Source organism: Helicoverpa armigera, chromosome 10 (assembly GCF_030705265.1).
Source record: "Helicoverpa armigera isolate CAAS_96S chromosome 10, ASM3070526v1, whole genome shotgun sequence".
Lineage (NCBI taxonomy): Eukaryota > Metazoa > Arthropoda > Insecta > Lepidoptera > Noctuidae > Helicoverpa > Helicoverpa armigera.
This window is the reverse complement of record NC_087129.1, coordinates 6,472,982-6,493,629: the sequence shown is the minus strand read 5'-3', so window position 1 is coordinate 6,493,629 and position 20,648 is coordinate 6,472,982. Positions and strand designations below refer to the sequence as shown.

The 20,648-nt window shown below is 37.5% G+C and overlaps 2 protein-coding genes across 8 annotated transcripts; one reads left to right on the top strand and one right to left on the bottom strand.

Annotated features, from left to right (window-relative positions):
* Window positions 1–11: 11 nt before the first annotated feature.
* On the bottom strand, window positions 12–19,309 carry LOC110372320 (muscle LIM protein 1). 7 transcript variants are annotated; one of them, XM_021328942.3, is made up of 12 exons: window positions 8,292–8,451; window positions 7,560–7,693; window positions 6,711–6,876; window positions 5,584–5,707; window positions 5,029–5,125; window positions 4,735–4,819; window positions 4,468–4,536; window positions 2,951–3,247; window positions 2,731–2,863; window positions 2,315–2,502; window positions 1,952–2,105; window positions 12–931 (listed from the first exon to the last, which is right to left on the bottom strand). In XM_021328942.3, the coding sequence occupies exons 2-12, from the start codon at window positions 7,672–7,674 to the stop codon at window positions 809–811; spliced, it is 1,551 nt and encodes a 516-aa protein (XP_021184617.1). In that variant the 5' UTR covers window positions 7,675–7,693; window positions 8,292–8,451; the 3' UTR covers window positions 12–808. The 7 variants fall into 7 exon arrangements, with proteins under 7 accessions (XP_021184617.1, XP_063892755.1, XP_021184612.1 ...); XM_064036685.1 differs by lacking the exons at window positions 4,735–4,819; window positions 5,029–5,125; window positions 8,292–8,451 and adding exons at window positions 5,290–5,386; window positions 19,169–19,309 and having other exon boundaries at window positions 4,468–4,564; XM_021328937.3 differs by lacking the exons at window positions 4,735–4,819; window positions 5,029–5,125 and adding an exon at window positions 5,290–5,386 and having other exon boundaries at window positions 4,468–4,564.
* Window positions 1,216–1,890, top strand: LOC110372321 (selenoprotein F). Its single transcript, XM_021328943.3, has one exon. The coding sequence runs from the start codon at window positions 1,335–1,337 to the stop codon at window positions 1,851–1,853; it is 519 nt and encodes a 172-aa protein (XP_021184618.3). The 5' UTR covers window positions 1,216–1,334; the 3' UTR covers window positions 1,854–1,890.
* Window positions 19,310–20,648: the final 1,339 nt, after the last annotated feature.

The window sequence follows — 20,648 nt, the reverse complement described above, 5'->3', positions numbered from 1 at the left end:
AAAACACTAGATGTCGTATATTTATTTAATAAAAATTATAACTTATACAAATTTTGTTTAATATAATAATATGCAAAAAGCTGCTTTAATCTTTACATTATCCTCATAATATGTGTTCGTTAGATATATATAGCAAAAGCTCCAAAAGCGTAATACACGTAAGTGGTTAGAATTTACCGTAGCACAGAAAATGTGCATTTAGTAAATTACTAAATTATGTACAAAAATCTTTGGTGTATAAAAATATGTATAGACACTTCAGATCTTATAGATCAAGATCTGGTCGGTCGAAACGATTACAATTATTTGCAATCTAGTCCGCGTTTACAGGATAGTTTTTGTTTTGCACATACCGTCATATCACAATGTGATAATTATAAGGTATGTGTAATCACAATGCCGTTAATTTTTTTTAGGATTTTTTAAGTTTTTTTTTTCTTGCTGTATAACAAATTATTTATACATCTTACATACCTACATTAAGTCTATTACCTTATTTACTACAATATTTTATAACGAATATGTAAACTAAGGGCACAGACACATTCATCCCAATTTGTACAATATCATATGAAAGGAATGTAACCTTTAATTTATACTTTCGTAACAAAATATGTGTCCTCAAAGGTTCTATTACCATTTACTTTATTAGTCTCATAGAAATAAGTTATCAACCATTATTAAAACCAGTTTAATACATGGTATGATAGTCCGTCAAGCTAGGTAGCAATTCACAGTAGATTAGATTCCTTTCATGCTACCACTTTAATAACTAAATGGTTCCTATAAAGACCAGCTTCATAGTCTATTATGCCATGGTCAATGTGCCTGCGCCCATACCAAATCCTACACCCTTAGGCCCGAAGTTCCTGCCATAACAACTTCGGCAGTAAATTTCTCCATTTGGTCCGTCGTTTAAGTTGGTAGAATCCTGAAACAAATAACAAATAAATATTTAAAACAAGAAGGCAGAATATGGCTGCTATCTTATTGTTGTTGTGTATTCTTTGCCTAACGTTATTGTTTCGTTCTTAAAAGCCACTTAACCAAGAATTTAAAAAAATAAGGATGCGTTCCATTCCACCATTTTGTGATTCGTTGCATGTTACGCCTCGGTATCTCTATTTCTTTCGGATATAGGGTGCAAGACAAGGTTAACAGTAGACAATTCTTCATAAATGTCAACGTCACAGTTTTTCATAATCTGACGTTAGTGTCTGATATTGACATTGTCATTGTCAAAGCCCGGTTCGTTTGTCACACGTCAGTGTTTGTATGAACTATTTTTCGGGAAATAATTAACTTTTTTCCCTTTTGTTAAACTATTCTATGAGATGATAACGTTAAAATCAAGAATGTTATCAACTGCGCTACTTGTTTGCATTGCAACATTTTTAGTTCAAATTAGCAATGCCGAGTTTACAACAGAAGATTGTGCTTCCCTTGGATTCATCAAAGCTAACCTGTTATGCTCTTCTTGTGACCAATTGAAAGATTTTGGTTTAGAACAACTTATGTCTCATTGTAAAGAATGCTGTCATCAAGATGAAACTGCGCCGAAAGAGAAGAAATACGCTAGAGCCATATTAGAAGTGTGCACATGTAAGTTCCCCGCTTATCCGCAGATACAAGCGTTTGTGAAGAGTGACAGGCCTGCCAAATTCCCTAATCTACAAATCAAGTATGTCCGAGGCCTAGACCCGATCATCAAGTTGTTGGATAAAGATGGTATAGTTAAAGATACTGTGGCCATAGAAAAGTGGAATACTGACTCAGTGGAGGAATTCTTAAAGGCTCATCTCGAAAATGAAGAGGATGATGAACCCGACTATTTGAAAACCAATAGAATATAAATACTTTTCCTATTTAATAAATTTAGTTCTTAAGCTATTTTGTGTTTCCTTTCTATCCTAACATTAATGTATTGCAATAACTTGTAATAGGTACTCACAAGAGATCTATGGCATTCCGCACATGAGAAGCACCGTTTGTGCCATGTGCCATTCTTGGAGTGCATCTGTTCAGCTGCGTAGACGGGGAATCCGCAACGAGGGCAGCCCTGGCCTTTGGCTGCTTTCTGGCCAGTGAAAGGTAGCTGCTCCATGCTGTGAAATTATATTTTCATTAGTACCTGTCTTTAAGATGAAATCAAATCACTTATCAATGGAACAATAAGTCTTGATAACTATGTGGTTCCAAGGTTTTCATGAACTTTAATAGATAGACATGGTGCAAATATTCTGATTCCAAATCGCCAATATCTACTAATTTACAATTGCAATGGTATTGTTAAATATTGGCCATTAATACTCACTATGTGATAGCGGGCTCAGTGTCGCACGAGACGAGGGTGGGGGCGTGGCCGTAACCGAATCCTCTGGGTCCGAAGAGCTTGGCGTAGCAGGCGCGGCAATGGATCTCCTTGTCAGGGCCGTCGCATGCCAGCATCGAGTCCAGAGGCCGGTGGCACTCCGCGCAGTTGAAACATTTCTTGTGCCACATCTGTAAGCAATAAGTAGATGTGTTATGATCCTTTTGTTGGTTTTCAAATTAATAATCTGGATGCATTTTAATACATGGAACCATTGCCCTACTAAGCTCTTCAAATCAGGAACAGGCAAAAGAAATCTCTCTTTCTATCATCTATCATAGCAGCATAGTATTTATGAATATTATCTACCTACTCAAACGATTGCTATCTCATGACGGTATAAAAACATCAAAACTTACCGTGCCCTTCGCCAGTTGTTGTTCAGCGGCGAATACCATGCCACCGCAACGCGGGCAGCCCTGGCCCTTGGGCGCTTTGATGGACGTAGTATCAGGGTTGTAATAAGGACGACTGGCGGAAATCTCCTCCTCGCTACAAAAGAACATTGTAATGTTATAGTTCAGAGTTCATGGCAGCGTTATCAATCTCCAAAATCTAGTCTCGGCCTTCATAACTTACGTCAAGCCATCTGTCTGCAGGAAACCGGAGCCGCAAGCGAATCCGTAGCCGTGAGGGCCCCATTTTTTGCCGTAGCAGGTCTTGCAGTAAACCTCAGATTCAGGTCCGTCGCAAGCGATGATCGAGTCCAAAGTTTTGGAGCAGTCACGGCACTTGAAACATTTGCGATGCCATTCGCGGCCCTTGGCCAGCACTTGTTCGGCAGCAAATACCACGCCTCCACATCGGGGGCAACCCTTGCCAGGTGGCGCCTGAATGGAAGCGGTATCAATCACCGTAGTCTTTGGTGCTTGCTCACTGCAAAACAAATGAAATGCTGGGTAAGTCATCATACTTTCAAATAAATAGCTGTTAACATTGTTTCTACATTATGTATAGGTAATTGACTGAATTGAACGAGGAAATAATAATATGTCTAGATTAGCACATGGTTTTAAATCGCTAAATGATATTTTCCTTGACTTTGTTAGTTGTTGTGATTATGAAATGTGCGGAATGAAGTCCTGAAGACTAGCATAAGACCTACGTTTAACAATGGTTGCATTACCCGCCTATAAGTTTCTACTGTTTGTGATGCGCAGCAACTAATTTATGTTTTACGTTTAAACATAAATTTAAACAGACAGATCACCTAGGTATACTTACCTACCATACGTAATTAAAATGTCAGGTAGAGGAACCTAATGTTACTTGACATGGCTTCAGATTAATACCGTAGCTATACGTTAACCTTTTGCATTTTCTAGACACATATCTAACTTAATACGGCATAGGCATAGGGCAGCAATTCTCCTCAGCAGATACCTAGGTACTTACTACTTAAAGCTAACTGAATACCTATGTGATGCAAGTTATAAATTCTAATATGAAGGTATTTAATTCAAAAGAAAGCCGTGTGTAATAAATCTTCGATGTTCAAATCTTGAATGCTTACATAAGCACTGCAAGGTAGTTAATTAAAACCAGAGATTAAAACCAATTGCGCTTGTGCCTCTAATCATGAACTCTGCTAAATTACCACTAGGCCTACGACCTACTCATATTAATGAAGATGTTTAGCCAATCTGCCACAGATTACACGTTGTAAGCTTAAAACTTGCGGCTAGTCTCGCCGATATTAAAATTAGTCCGATCGAGAGCGGAGAGCGCGTTCTATTTTAACACTGGCACGTTGCCATCTCTTGTTTGTATTATAAGCTGTTTTTATGAAAGTGACTATGCGATGGAAATAACCTAAACCTGTCATGTAACCTGAGAAGTATACGTAATGTTACCGAAGCTTCTGGCGAAAATAGATTGCGTGAAGTGAAACATGTGGTGTTAAGCAATGAAAGTTATGAACGATGATTATTCCAACACTTGGGACTTAAAAACAATAAAAACCAGTTTGCTAAAGCAGTCTATAAGCAAATAGCTTGTTAGATGACTTGGTTAATCATGAACAATTAGGACTTTATATGTCCTATGGACTGTCCTTCGGGATACATCAGGGTCTTGGTGACAATGTAATGTTATACCTTTGCCATTCCAGGTCCTTAATATCACACATAAGGCCCAGGCTTGACATTCCTCCATGTCCTATACCTCTTGGACCAAATCTTTGTGCGTAGCATCCTACAGCAAAAGCAAATAAGCGTTATTATTGCATCTGATGAGCACACAGCCATCCACGCTCCAATATTAATTTGTATTTTTGGATGATTTGTAGAAATTTTGCATAAGTAGTGTCAAAAGCTGTGCCCTCGCCAGATAAGTCACACGTCCGATCCACAAGCGGTTCTTACCCATTGGCGTAAGGGTCACTCTGCAAGACACCGGCTCCTTTTCCGTAACCATATCCCTTAGGACCAAACTTCTTCCCATAACATACTATAGAGAAAAACATTTAATTAAAACCACAAAAAGGGAAAATGAACATGCAATAACGTTAATAGATTGAATCGTCACTCACAATATTATTGGAATTCTTATGTAGGTATGTAGGGACTTGGAAACTTGTTGTTATGAATATTTTTATTATTAATTTAGAATATGTCACTTGAATTCAAATTGTAAGGAAATGTGGAGAATAAACAAACCTTTGCAGTAAATGTCTTTGTCTGGGCCCTCGCAACAGTTAGTAGAGTCCAGCCGTTTTAAGCAGTCTCCGCATTTGAAGCACTCCTTGTGCCACGCCTGGACATACAGTGAACAATGAGGATACATCAGGGCATGCTGGGACCATTCTACCATATAGGATCACGCGCGTTATTACAATGATACATGATGTTATGGCACATACATAATTATGGGTGGGACATTTAATTGACATGTGGCACATAAATTAATCGATCAGATACCTCTACAGTAAATGTCACCATCTGGCCCATCACAATGCATCATTGAATCAAGGGTCCTGTTGCAATTTAAGCATTTGAAGCATCGCCTGTGATAGCCCTACGGCACAACATTTTATTATATTTATATTTTCTTACAGCAAATAGACAATTAATTCGTCATAAATGTTCATAATGTTGAATAAGCATCTAAAAGCAGGGGGAAAGCTTTTTCCGTACAGGTTATTAAATTTGAATGTAACTGTAATTTTACATGGTTATTATCAAAGAAGTGTATCGTATAAATCGGCATCTTACCCGTCCTCTAGCTAACATCTGTTCGGCGGCGTACACGTAGCCACCGCATCGGGGACAACCTTCCCCGGGGGGCGCCTTGGCGATAACACGTGGTTCCAGACAAGCTCCGTTAGTCCTTACGCCCCTGTATACATGCCGCAAATCAATCAATGTTCGATAATGGTCAGACCAAGCAACAGGTGACAGAAGAGTAGTTAAAAGCCTCTCAGGCAACGGTAGAATCCGTCTGCCCCTACATTCTAGTATCGGCCACACGGATTGCGGCTAAGCAGTTGATGCCGGCGGCGCACCTCCGCCGTAATGGGAGAAGGTAAGGGCTCCCGGCCGCCCGCTCCGCATCGGCCTCGCTACAGCACTACATTATATATCGACATAGAGGGCGCTTTCCTTATCCCATCACATTATTGACTATCAGTTAAAGCTAAGACGGAAGCGTTAGCTGAGGGTTAGACAGAGTGTGAGTAGCGAGGAAAGTTATTCAACATAAGATTGTCTCGGTGCATGCCATCTAGGTGCGTCTGGAGCGTTGCTAAGCCAAGGCTACATATTGGTTTCTCACCGTGGCTCCTTCGTGTTGGGGTACGCCCCGTTGGGGAGGAAGGGATCGACAGGGCAGGAGCGCGCTCGAGCCGGCGCGCGCCCGCTGCGGCAACGACGCGGGCGCGCGCGCGCCTCGACCGCGCTCACGTAAACATTACTAACTCAGGGTTGGTAGTCGACTGTTTTATTTATTTGTGTTTTTTATAAATAATAAATAATACCGATGAACAAATTAAATTAAGCGATAGCGAATAAATAATCCTAACTAGAGTAATTTAAAGTACAGTATGGCGTGCGTTCGCGAGGCGTCGCTGGTGGGCCGAGATGTGTGTCGGCGACCCGCTAGTTCTGCTGGAGGGCTGCTCGCTCAATTCCTGTTGCGACATAAACGGAGACTGGTCATGCACGTGTCAGGCGGCGCGTAATGTACAGCCAGCGCGCGCTTTCTACTGTATAGTATGAGTATATATACACGCGGTTAATGTGGTTACGCACGGGCCCGGAGGCCGGCCGTCGTTGCGACCTTAGATAAGGAAAGGCCCTCAGTGGCGCGGGCGGCGGGAGTGCTAAGAAAATTTGAAACTTACGCATTCTCAGCCTTCAGGTGGTCACCAGTGTCCATGGACAGGCAGCCAGCACCACCGCCGAAGCCGTAGCCTTTTGGTCCGAATTTACGTGCATGGCACACTTTGCAGTACAGTTCACCTTCGTGTTCTGAGCAGTTGGTGGAGTCCAGCAACTTCTGGCACAGGCCTGGACAACATAAATAGTGAATATGATGACGTCATCCGACTTACACGTACAAGAATGTTTTATTTTAGTAGGTACCTAGTGATAAGTAAATATTGGGCTTTACAGTGAATGAACACCAACATTCTGATAGAACATAAATTGAGAAAAGATGAGAACTATGTATATTGAAACCCTTCCAAGATTTTAATCTGTTGCCGAATCAAATTGCATCATAACCAGCTCAGCGGTTTTTACATGAGACAGTAGCAGACAGAGTGTGAAAAGGTGTCCCGACATTCTAATTATTAAAAAAAAAATCTATGGCTTCATGAAACATCAAATATTGTGAAGTCATAGGCGAAAACTCAGAAATCCCAACAACAGTGGTCGGTCACGCGTAAATAAACATTCAAGGAAAGATTACAGGTCGTCGTCGCAGCCTATTAAACGACCACAGCTAATACTGCTGCAAGCTAAGGGGAGGTTTATAATAACACATGCTATATTCAATATTCTTAATTGAGGGTCCAGTTATTCACGGTCCCCTTTTAATGATAAGTTATGAAAGTTTAAAACTTTAAACATTTTGCAGCATGAACTGTTAGCCTTGATTTCAAAATCTTAAAAACATTACTAAGTTGTTCTGTTCACTATTCTAATATGTCCTAATTGTTAAATTCATTGAATATTAATTCGGAACTTACCGCACTTGAAGCACATTTTGTGCCATTTGAGTCCTCCGGCGACTCTCTCCTCAGCTGCGTATACTGATTTGCCGCATTTAGGGCACTTAGGGTTATCTGCTGGTTTGAAAGGCATTGTGCTCGCTTAACTTATCCTGAAACAAAATATATCTAGTTCAAACAACAGTTCACAAAGAGTGTCTTTTACAGGATCGAGACCAAATGTGTGGCGACTTGAAAGTTGGCTTCACAACTGTGCAGATGAAATCCCAATTACACTTTGAAATCCAGCACAAAGTCCTCGTTTCATTAAGATCCACTTGTCACTGTTTAAGTAGTATCACATCTAGTTAACACATTAAAACATTTTTTGAATACGTTAACCAATTTTATTCTTAATGCAACAGTCGTTGGCCGAAATCCAAGTCGCCTGCACCACTTCGATCTCATCTGAACTGACACTTTATTGCTCAACAAGCACGTATATTGGGCGAAGTATTAGCCGCGCGGGCTTCCTGCGGTCGCTCGGTTTAAAGAATGTAGCGAAATATGGAACGTAGGGCGGGCGGCGCGTGGGCCGATGCGCCTGCGCTCCTAATTTGGGGCGTTCAGGTAAAGTTACGTCGCTGGAGCGTGCCGATGCAACTCTAATAATAGTTCACATAGGAAGGGCTATTACTATGTTTCACTCGCGGTTATGTTAGGTTATGCAACAAAGAAAAGGTTATATGTCACTTTCACTGGAATAAGGACCTGTTCGTCGAAGTCGCTGCGGGATGATCTCCCGGACGCGTATACAGTTCAGGGCGTAGATGCCGAGACTGCGGTGCGCGATGTTCGAATGATGCGCGAGGGCAGCGGGCGACCGTAGTCTATGCGCGAGTTGCACACGGCCCCAGTGGGGGGGGCAGCACCGCCCTCGCCACCACCTGCGCGAGGTACACCCTCGGCTACCTTACGCACAACCCCCTCACATACCTTTCCACTTTCTAGACTTCAGTTATCATTGTATAGATTTCTTTATTTAGCTCTATAATTTAAATCCAATATTATTTTTATTTATAATATTGGCACTTAGTGGGACCCTAAGAGTGAGAGAAAATTGCGGTTTGAATCCAATTAGGTTTGAGCTAAATTAATCAAAAAAATATCGATTTTACCTTATCTAATCTCGCATTAGTTAATTTTCTGCTATAGAAAGAGGTCTACTTTCAATACGTTACTGACCTATACCCAACTTAAACAGATACATTATATAACACCACATAAAAGTTTGTTTGTTTTGAATTGATTATATTCTTTATTACATTAGTTAGACCCACTAATCCTGCGATAATAGGTATGATTTTTAGGTATCATTCGTTAATGACCATGTACCTCATAAGTGATTTTTTTAGGATGACAAATAAAATTATAATGGACATACTTTTTTTTACTTTTTACGTAGGCAGATGATGGATAAACAAATAAATCTTAATAAATAAATAGATCTTGGCAACCCATATACGGCAGAAAGTTTAAAATAAGCAGAAGGAATCATTCATTTGTCACTCATATTATTTCATCATCGCGAAAGAAAGTCTGGCTATGCTCGTTACTCATACACGAAGACAAAACATAAAGGGCAACAGCCCAACAGCATTAGTTGCGTTGGTGGAAAACATTGAAACACGTGTAAAGAGATCATTTAAGATATGTACTAGGACTCATAATTTCATGGTGAGAGTTATTAGTAGGAAGTAGCTCCACATAGGTACCTACCATGTTTAATTGGTCAGTTTACCTTATTCATTCATTCTTTTAAGCATACCATTTTCGTTTTTGCCACAAAAAAATCCTGCTCATTTTTTAATTAAGCAGAAGGTAATCTAGACTCTGCAAGATAGGATTCTGAGATTACGGCTCGCAAATACAAAACTTGTTTCGGAATCCATTTGGCTGTTGTCCTATTCCTACGTAGATATTAGAGAAAACTCCGTGATTTACCATTAGTTTTCCAAGTGACAAGAAAATAATGTTGTCGAGAACCAGTGTAGCGATTAATCTTTAAGCTTCTGACGTACCATGAAGCATGTTCAACCAAGTAATTAAAATAAGTTCATATGCTACGGAAATATCATCTGCCAATTAATGTGTTCAATTTATGTCATATTTTATAATAAATAATGCGTAATTGCGATATTTAAGTGTGGTTTACGAACTTCTTCTGCCCACGACCTGCGCAAGGTTCAATAAAGGAAATATATTAGGTTAGTGTATTACTGCATCGCTGCAAATTTAGCAAATATATATTGATTATGCTGTTGTATATAGATTTGTTTTCATGTTAGTCACTGCACATACTCGTATATATAAATTATTGTCGGTCTAGCGTACATTGCAAATATACATTGAGAACAGTTTCGAGAAGAGATTACCTCTACGTCCTATTTGCCCTCGTGACGTAAGCATTGTAATATGAGAAGTAAACTGATTTAAAACATCAGTTTGGCATAAGTAAATGTGATGAGTTAATAGTTGATTAATTGTACCAAGTTATGACAAGGTGCCAACCGGTTGCCTAACCCTCGGCACCTGTACCTATTAACCTCGGTATTTAGCAAGAGATACCAGAGATTCAGAGGCAGAACGAAGTACTCATTTATAAAAAAAACTTTATAAGTAAGGATGCTTATAATAATCTCTCTACATAATATTTCGTCAATTAAGAATTAAGAATTCTTCCCCTGATATTTTTGTTTAAACCGATGACGATTGAAGAAATTTCAAGTGAAATGGATATCTGAGTAGGTACAGATCCGATATTATTTATGCTCATCGTGATTTAATATAAAAACAATACAGTGTGGGCAGCATCATCCTCTATTTTTGGATCAGCTTTCATTCTTAAACCAGACTCTGCTGGAAATTTTGTTTATAGCAGTATTTCGAATGATTACAAACTCCCCACCCATGTTTTCATTCGTCTACAACTTCAGCCGCTTTTCAGTTAACTGTATGTTCTCGAAACGTATTTTTTGCTTTTTAAAAGCATACATTGTAGGGATTAAACACCTGTCTAGAATAATAAAGATCTAGTCGGAAATAGCTGGTACTATGTCAATGATATATGAACTCGCAGGAACATTCCGAATCGGGCATCATTGGACATAAATATAAGAATGTGAATCATGAATTTGGCAAGCAACATCTGTCCATAACAACGTCGGCAATGAGTGAGGGCCGCGCGGACGAACAAAGTGCTAATATTGAAGTGTAAACAGATGGCCAGAACATAGTACTGAGAGTCTCGGACACCGTGGCCACAGGGAGCCCTCTCCGCGGTCTCCTAGCGACAGAAATAACAACAAATGTACCTACTGTTTATTATGTTTACAATTAGTCCAGTACCGTGTCACATTGTGGCATAATATTGCTCTTGCCAACTTGCACTCGCACCTGCCCATCTATTAATATTTTTTAATAAAAATAACTTTGGTCAAATTTAAACTCCTGTGCAATGATTTAATCCTCACGTGTTAATGAATAATGTGTATTGTTTATAGATTATGATGTCATTGGGGGACATCTATCAAACATTGCTAAGTGCGAGATCATTGACGTATTTGGACGAGCATCAAAATGAATTTCTAATCAAACATAAACAAAACCCTTTCTAGGGGTTTCTTGTAAACATTGTATGAGTAATAGGAAAGGTAGCTAACATGACGGTGTCGAAGCATCAAGCTTTGACTTCAGTATTTTCATGATAGAAAGTAATTTTCCTTATATCATCAGTACAGCCAGATGCACAAAATATATACTATAACACCTACGAAGACTTACTCGTAGGTATAAGGTGTTACAAAGAAAACTTTATAAATTTTTTTTTTTTTTTTTGGAATTTTATGACAAAACTTTATAAAGAACGCTTAACATTCATCAAGTATTCACCGAACCATAGACAGCATGGAACTCAGTGTTACAAAGCCATTAATTACGTCAATGCAATTCTCCTTCATATAATACATTTGCCGTTTACGACCGAGGTGAAAATCTAAATGGAGTTGAAGGATACCATTTAGTCAAGTACTGTAACTTGGCACATTGTTATGAGTACCTAGACAAGAAGATTTACCATGTGGTAACTACCGATATATTCTAAACTAAATGTAATTTACTGTTTAGCTTTTCGTCGAGCTTATATTATCCCTTTTAATGACGCTAATGTAGGATTTGTTGATGCTCAATTGTCAAACTACGTATGGTTTGTATTTTGTTTTTGTGCTGTGTTGATATATGTAGTTAAGTATATACTTTCTGCTGAAGTGGTTGACAATGAATGGGCATGGTCGTATCCATATGTGGAGAATGGGTCATTCCATTGCAAGCGACCATATGTTGAGCGATGCTTAAAACACATCGGTGCTGTTATTACACAGACCTTGCCATACAGGTAATGATTTTTATTAATTTGGTAGAATTTTTGTAACGTGTCATGTATCGGTGCTCTTGACGCAGGTATCAAGTTCTCTAATATTTCAAAAGTAAGTCTGAGAACAGAGCTATTTTCGCGCAGTTTTATCGCATGCGACATATATTTTATGGCCGTGAAATGGTCTCCAAAAAATCTGTTACGTGAAATTCTATGTTGGCACGTCTTCAAACCTGTCTATATCTCGATCGCACCCCCTTTGTGACTTGTCATGGTTTATCGACTGAGGTAAACACCTGTCAAACGTAATTAACTAATAATATTTACGACAGATCTTAATTGCTTCACAAATACCTTGAGTTAATGAATAGGTGACACCCTACATAAAGTACCACTGTTAGGTACTAAATTAGTGAAGGAATTCAGAAAATTCTACAGAATTAAAATTCTGTTCATGTCAAGAAAATCTATTTAAGCACCTGCATATCCGATAAAAATGTTTCTTCGAAACAAAGAAAGCTTCAACTATGGATTTATCATTATCTGGCAAAGCATTAGACTCGTCTCGCAGATGAGATGCTTCACTATTACAGTTACAGCCTTTTTATCGTCCCACTAATGGGCACAGGCCTCCTCTCACACGGAGAAGGATTGAGCATTAATGCTTCACTATTGTTCAATACAATTGTGTATTTATGTAATAGGAATGTTTTTGTAAGTTGGAATGTTACGAGTATGAATTCGGGATTGTATAACGTTCAGGTGCCTATGAGTCAATCGGCGGTGGCAGGTGTGGTGGCTCTCCATGGAGCGCGTGTGGGCCGACGCGAAAATAAAATGGAAGCAGCAAGCACCTCGCGTTACTCACGCTACAGAAGTCATCGCTGGCCCGAGCATTACTCATGCTGCTGTGGGCAGGCGCACTCCCACGCCATATCAAAATTTCATAGGTACGAACAGTTTTAGACGTTACTTCTACTGAAACACAATCTTAACAACCAGTCTGCCTTTGCACCAGAGTTCGCGTTTAAGACCAGTTCTAATTTGCGTGCTCTCTGCATACGTATATTGCTCATTTCTAATTAATTCTCGTTTTAATTGTTCCATAAAACAAATTGACACTATCCATTGAGGGTTGAGTCTGTAAACATTTTTGTCAAAGTAATAATAAATAATAGCTGAAACAATTAAACATCTGACTGAACTTTGTCAATGGGCGGTGTTAAATTGTAAACAACAAATTAATTATGTTGTCAAGTAAGTATGTTTACTTTCATTCGGAGTTTACGTCTGTTTATTTTTTCTTGAACATGCAACTGATTTGATGTTTCGTGGCTCATTAGTTTCTAGAGCTGGAGTTATTTTATATTTAGGTAACTATTTCTGAAGATTCGCTAACCGTGATGCTAAATTTAAATGAGCCATTAGTTGTTACTGAGTATGAACGCATGTAAAAGCACCTACAGACAGATTGGTGCGGAGTTTTGTAAATAACTTCAAAGAAGCTGCTTGAGTTCAAGCAAGCTGGTGCATGTTGCAAAATTCTGTGTTTTTTTTTTGTTTGTTATAAAGAGAGCTTTTGGTGATAGATATGAAGCAAATGAGTTCATGGACCTAGGCATACATACAATGTGCATGTATTACAGTAGGAACGTGAACCATTTGCGATCTGGCCAGAAACTAATCGTGGCATCCTAGTCTTGAGTGCCTTCGTCCAGTCAGAATATACCGCGACCGCATAGTTTTGAAACATAGTTGTACTAATCAAAATAGTTTAATCAATTTCATTGACCATTAAAATCATTGTAGGAAACAAATCAAAAAATGTCTGCACTGTTGAGGTAAAATAATAAATAAGGATAAATATTATTTATTATTTTTTCTGCATGAAAACTAACATTTTTATCCAATTTGTTTTGAAAAGATAATTAACGTTGTATTATGATTTGGCGTCAGTCTAATAACAAATAATAACGAAGCCACAAATTTTCTAACAAATATATTTTGTGCATCTTTTTTCTAATGTTGAAACTACAATTTATTATGAGTCGACGCATAAATTACTCTTAGTGAACTAGAATAATAACCTACTTGGCAGATGCAATGTTACAAACGAAAAAGCATTACAGCATTCACTATTTTCAAGATCAAACATAAGATTCATCAAATCTAAAAAAAAAACGCATAAACCTAGGTACATCTACCCACCATATAGAACAAGACTGTCGTATGTAGTTGGCACGCGAAAATGTCGCACAATCTCTTAAATTACTTTTTTTATTTTTACACCGCATTTTATGATAAGACGTCTTATGAATTCGGTACGTAAGATCATCTTAGTTATACCTCAAGGTGAAACTAGCAATTTATAAAAACAACGTGCCACTATAAAAACTAGGACTAGCTTACGCGTGTCACTGAAAGCTATCATAATATAGCATTTACCAAGATAGTGGATTGCATTCCCATTATAAACAAACACATACATAGCTCAATTCCATATCTCATAGTCATCTCCTCCGTCCCTTTGGTTATCACTCTTGGACCAGCCTGCTGAAAGTATGAGGCTTTTGACACCCAGTAATCCATTTATAATCTTCAAATGGCAGCCGGTAACAACAGATAACTTTCCGTTAACAAAACTGAGAATTGTAAAATTAAATTGACGTTACTATTGACAACATCAATTAAATCGAAATATATTTATAGAATTCGTTTGATACTAAATTGCTTTAATTTATCGGTTTGAAGAACACACAAATTCGCAATATAAACTATAGAATGAACATCAGTAAAAACCTCGTTGTGTAGTTAGAATGGACGTTGCCATGGGTAACTAACGAAAACAACAAATAAAACAGTTATTTCTGTCTTCTCGTCAATTAGAATTGAATATCAAGCCACAAACTTTTCCTGTATGTTGCAATGCCTATACTATAACCAGTCTCTTCAAATGTCCATTTAGGATTACCATTGAGTTATTTATGATTTTAATTAATACAGAGTCGAAAATTTACTTTATTTTATTCTGCGAGAATGCGGTAACATAATAGGGGAACATTAGCCGACTTTCAAAATCCTCTGTTGGAATTGGAATAGGAAAAGAAAATAAAAAAGCGTGTTTCCTGCATCGTCCGAAAAGCTCGGCGCTCGCACCATGGACGTGCCTGCCGACTAACTCTATTTCGGTCGACAGAATGCGCGGGCGGCGGCCTGCCACTGGAGTCCGATCGTTTCTCGGAAAATCCAGATTATAGAACATCGCGTAATTTGGTAAGAGTGCCGAATAATATAATTGAAACTTGTAAAAACATTAACCCAGTTTTTTTAAGCCGACTATTCTTTGTTCTTCTACATTTTATAGAGGAAGTCCTCTGAAATATACGTTCTATTGATAATTCTCAGACATCAAAAATATTTCAGTAAGTATATCCACAGCATTTGCAAACGATGAGTGCTCAAATTAACTTCACTCACCGAGTCGCCGCAGTTTCCAAATCAGGATTACGATACCGAACGTGTTATTCTCCCGTTTTGGTCGACCGCTCTATTTCAGTCGAAATAGACCGCGCAATAAAACGGAATGGCTCTCAATCCAGCAGGAATTTTCCTATGTTGTAATCATAACATAATATTAGAAATGTGTAGATTTTGACAGGGTGCCGTCATGGAAAGTTCACAGGTTCAGCGGAACCCAGACGGGTTCGTTGACAGCACCTGGATGACGCAGCTGGATGCCTGCCGAGTGCGTCATCGCCAAAATTTGACTTAACCATTAGACGAATAGCAAAACTATTTGCGTTGGAAACCGAGCCAACAATAAGTTACCTACCTACTCATACCGATGATTTCATTGTGGTTTGTATGTGCTTCACATGTACCAAAATGCAAGATGTGCGATCAATCTGGCTATCCACATGTTGATGATCCGATTTAACTGTTACTAAACAGTATTACCAAAATAGTTTTATCGCATTATAAACCTAGCTTAATGTTGTTCATAGGCAAAGAAAAAAATCTTTAAGCAAAGTAACAACTTCAAAATGTAAATAATGTCGCAATCAAATAAATATAAATAAGAAGTATATAATACATCTGCAAAATGTTTTGTATCAGAGAGTTAAGGATATTTCGATGATAATTTGTAAATTCGTTGCACTTTTTAAACACTGTCAATACTATTATTTCTATCGTCAACTCAATGATCGTAAGTATGTAAGTACTCGATTTCGATTTTATAATCTACTACATTATTTATGTGCTTAGTGTACTGTGGTAAATTGCGTGCTGTACTTTCGTTTTCCAATAGACATCCTGTTTTAAGTCTACAAGTGATGGTTTATATATTATTCCATTCTGATATATAATGAATAAGTAAATATTGAATTTATATATTAATATTTTGATGGATATAATTATGTCTGCATGAGTAATGAGGTCAAGTAAACATCATAGATAACTGCAGCATGAACTGAAATTATCTAAAACAGGTAAATCTTCCACTCTAATGTAAACAACAATATAATATAAACAGTTGTCTACAGAACTATACCTAGTCATGTATTCTAATATTATGAAGCTGAAAGATTTGTACCTCAGAAAAAACTGAACTGATCTGAAAAAATATTTCAGTCTTAGATATCTCATTTCTTGACGAATGCTGCAGGCTCCTTTTTAGCCGACTGCAGTGAGTAGCTCTCACAGTACACAGGTACACAAGTGGAACCGCTAGCAGAATCTAGTTAAAAATAGAATTAGACTATTTCAGTGTTTAAAAGTTTATATCTAACATTGTTCAAGGTGAGATTCTAGATCCGCGAAACTGTTGAAAGCTGATTATACCGACATGATTATTTTATGTAGGTAAGTGTGTTTCGTATCGCCAGGAAAACATCTTACTCAACCGCGCCGAAAATACTTTAAGTATAGCAACCATATATAAATATTTGTTGTATCGAAGCCAGAAATAAATTACACTGAAAACAAAGGCAGTGGTGAAAAAGGCGTATACTGGCCAAAAATTACTGTAGAATGTACAGCTGTTATGTTTTTGGGGTAAACGACTGAATAGATTAAAATAATTCTTGGTATCTCCGAAAGATCTTTGAGAAAGAGGGAGAAGAAGGTTAGAAATGTTCTATCTGGGTTCCTTAAATTAGTGCTTATCTATCCATCATTACGTAATAAAGAGGAAAAACTTTTGCTTTTACCTTAAAGGCTCCGAAACTACTGATCCGATTTGAAAAATTCTTCCACAAGGCACATTCACACATAAAGCATTGGCTATATTTTCTCCGGGTACTCCGGGACGCGATGACGCGATTTACACCGAGGGAAACAGCTAGTAGGTATTGGCTAACGAAACAATGGAAAAAAAACAATATGTCGGAAAAACATCAATTGTTTTGATTTTTCTTGATGACTATAAAGGACTAGTTATAGTTATTTCAATGGGACAAAGACGAGGAAAATGGCTGAAAAATAAGTTTGTAAATACCTATAGGTACTATGGCAGGTATGTGGCATTGATGAATAAACGTTGAAAGCAGAACATTTATAACTATTCTACTAGTGAGTAATGATTTCAAAGAATATACCAATCTACAGTATTCGACGAATAGTAGAATATAGAATAAAGTTGGCAGGATCATGTAATGAAATAAACAAAGCATTCTAAGAAACATTGTGTTTTGAAACCCAATAGGGGAGATGTTCCCAAAACGGGTAAGCTAAGGGAAGATGTTAAATAAAATAACCAAGAACATTACATGCGACTTGTATTTGTACTCACATGGTTGTTTATATAATAAACTTTGGAAAACATAAGATAGTCTTAGTAATCTTCTTCAAAATTCAGAAAAAAAATCAAAAAATAAACCCCTTCCAAATACCCGCTTTGCCCTCGGGGGGGTCCTAAAACGGGTAGCGCCTTTGGGCAAAGCAGGTAATGAATGAATATATGTGATAAATGAATTAGAAAACGTATCTTAGCCTCCTGTTATCCAGCAAATCTTTATCGTTAATTAGTCTCCTTAATTATGTTAAACAGTTTTCTTATTTTGATCAGTCTCAATCACATTTTTACTTTATTAAATGTTACATTTGAAATTATAATCCTACCAGCAGATAATTTGGTTAAAAATCAGAGAAAACATATTTTAATTTCTTTTTCACGCTGTTCCTGTACTTCTTCAGCTCTCTGTGGCTTCCTTTGTCTTCGATTAGCTTTCTGTGGGATCAATTGAGGAAGTGGCCCCTTATTTCAAATCGGGTAGTCACCCGTTATGCCCCTACCCGTTTTGCCCAAAAGCACGTTTTAAATTTCAACTACCTTAACCTTAAAATAGTAAACAAGGAGACCACTAAGTATTCACAATTAATAAGCATATAACATGCAAAATGATAATACAAAACTGCGAAAACCGTATCTTGCACCATATTTGAGTAGTCAGCACTAGCATAATCCGATTTTTTTTAGTAAACTCTGCAAAAAACATTTTTTACATCTAATCTCGAAAACGCTCGTTCTAGGCGCGCGAGCCAACTGACCGTGATCGGCGGGGTGGTAGTGCACCGCTCTACACTCACAGGTTCACACTAAGACCTATAATATACGAATGGCAAAGCCTACCCGTTTTAGGAGGGGTACCCGTTTTAGGAACATCTCCCTCAGTACGGGACCTCATTTACTGATGTTTTAGTAGTAAGTAAGTATAATAGATTGTTTACATTTTAGACTGAATATCGAATTTGATTACCTAATTAATTATATCATCAATAAAAATAAATAAATTAAACCTTATTACTTGAACATATTTTTATTAAAACTCTGGACAAAGTTCTTTTTAATGATTTCTTTATTCCTATTTATCTATCTATTTTGTTGATTATATTCACATAGAAACCTATGCCTGTTATAAATTTAGGATTTACAGAAAGACCGGTGTTGAACAGGTAGGTAGCAGGTAAACTCTAAATATATCTGGACATCTCCGGTCTATTTTCACGAAGAGCTTATTTGAGGAAAGTGCTGATCTTAATATGTCTCAAAATTGCCTACATTACGTAAGTTTTCAGGAATAGTTTTGTAAGAAAAGATTGCTAAAAAGACAGAACAGGAAATGTTGTTAGCTCAGATAATTAAAGAAAGGTGAAGAGGAATCATAATACTCACGGATTAGGTCATATAAACTAAAGAATCATGCACAAAACTCACCATAAAATTATCAGTCTTTCAGTTCCACGTAGCTCTATCTATATTAAAAGGGTGTAAACTAAGCGGGTCGCCATAGCCCTACATACTACTTGCTCCATCTAGCGGAGCTTAACCGAACTAAGTATAACACAACAACGCCATCTGGTGTCGGTGCAGCGGACAGCGGTGTTTAAGGCTCCGCGCCCGCCGCCCGACTGAACCTTCGCTCTAACGAAATCGAGTACCAGTCGAGCCTATTTTCGTATTGCCTCGTTATCCGTTACGACGCTGGTTGGTCGTTATTTTCGTTGGTCGTTACGATCACGTATTTTGCACACGGCCGTTGCTGATAAACAGATGGCCAACTATTTTCGGCGTAGCGGCGTTAGTCGTTATAACGACGCAATATCTCTTTATATAGTTAGGCCGTTTAGTGGGTCGTTGTTCTAATTTTGAGTTCTGGCAATTATCAAGTTACCTGTGCATTCATTTAACGATATCATATGTGGACCTTATCTTGTTTTTTGGAGATTATTACGAGTTCATTAGTTATCTTTCTAAAAAAAAGAGTTAATTTTAATATTAAACTAATTAAATGCCTAAAAATATAATATAATATTGCATAAAATTAAAACCCACCCCACTTTTTTAAAGAACAAAGTGGTAAAAAAATTACCAGTAGGTAACTGATTATTCAGGCCCACCTATCTTTTATTAAGTGTTTAAAAAACGCAAGTTATCTTCTAAGTATATTTTTTCTATATGTGGTGTAATGTGCTACACTATAAAAAGTGCAGGTACTTACACAGCACATTACACTAACCTACTAGTAAAGGATGGTAGCAGGATAATAGATAGATTTATATCAATCCTTAAAGGAAAAAATACTTCGATAACCTACCTTAAATGCCAAATAAGTTGTCTCCCAAATTTTCTTTTACTTTCACAGCACAATAACTTGCATGAGACACCAATTAACTTAAACATGATTACTTTTCTACCCTCCGATCACTGAATTTTACACACATTTACTTCTACCGTATCTATTAACAAACGTCAACTGTGAGAGACTTAGATTAAAACAAAGCAATAGCAATAGCCAGGCCTAATGATGTCAATGACATTGCTAATAGATAGCTGACGTATTTTATTAGAAATCTGTCTCAAGCCAAATACCATTAAATTCGAATCATTTCATTGAATGGAGTTAAAAATAGATAGGTTTAGCTTATATTGTACAACAGTTTTTTAAGTTAAATCAACTAATAAATCTTAGTAATTTACCTGTTTTTAGTTCAACCTCCCGAGATGAGCTTTTCAGTAGGTACCTAACTCTAAAGTTTGCTGAACGACAAAAGTTTAGCTGCTTGACAAATATACTTAGGTGTTCTAATCAACATCATTAAGGTAAAGTTCGGTAAAAAAATCTTGAATAATTTCAAGTAGGATGTAAGCGTATTTATTTATTTGTTGATCAGAACTTTTAGCCTGAACTTTATTC

Bases quoted from the DNA above. Each gene is read 5' to 3' on its own strand.
- LOC110372321 (XM_021328943.3), top strand. From the start codon at position 1,335: ATGATAACGTTAAAATCAAGAATGTTATCAACTGCGCTACTTGTTTGC.
- LOC110372320 (XM_021328942.3), bottom strand. From the start codon at position 7,674: ATGCCTTTCAAACCAGCAGATAACCCTAAGTGCCCTAAATGCGGCAAA. The intron at 2,864-2,950 runs GTAAGTTATGAA...GTTCTTTTGTAG, and splicing joins CTGCAGACAGATGGCTTGAC to CGAGGAGGAGATTTCCGCCA. The intron at 2,106-2,314 runs GTGAGTATTAAT...ATAATTTCACAG, and splicing joins ACTGAGCCCGCTATCACATA to CATGGAGCAGCTACCTTTCA.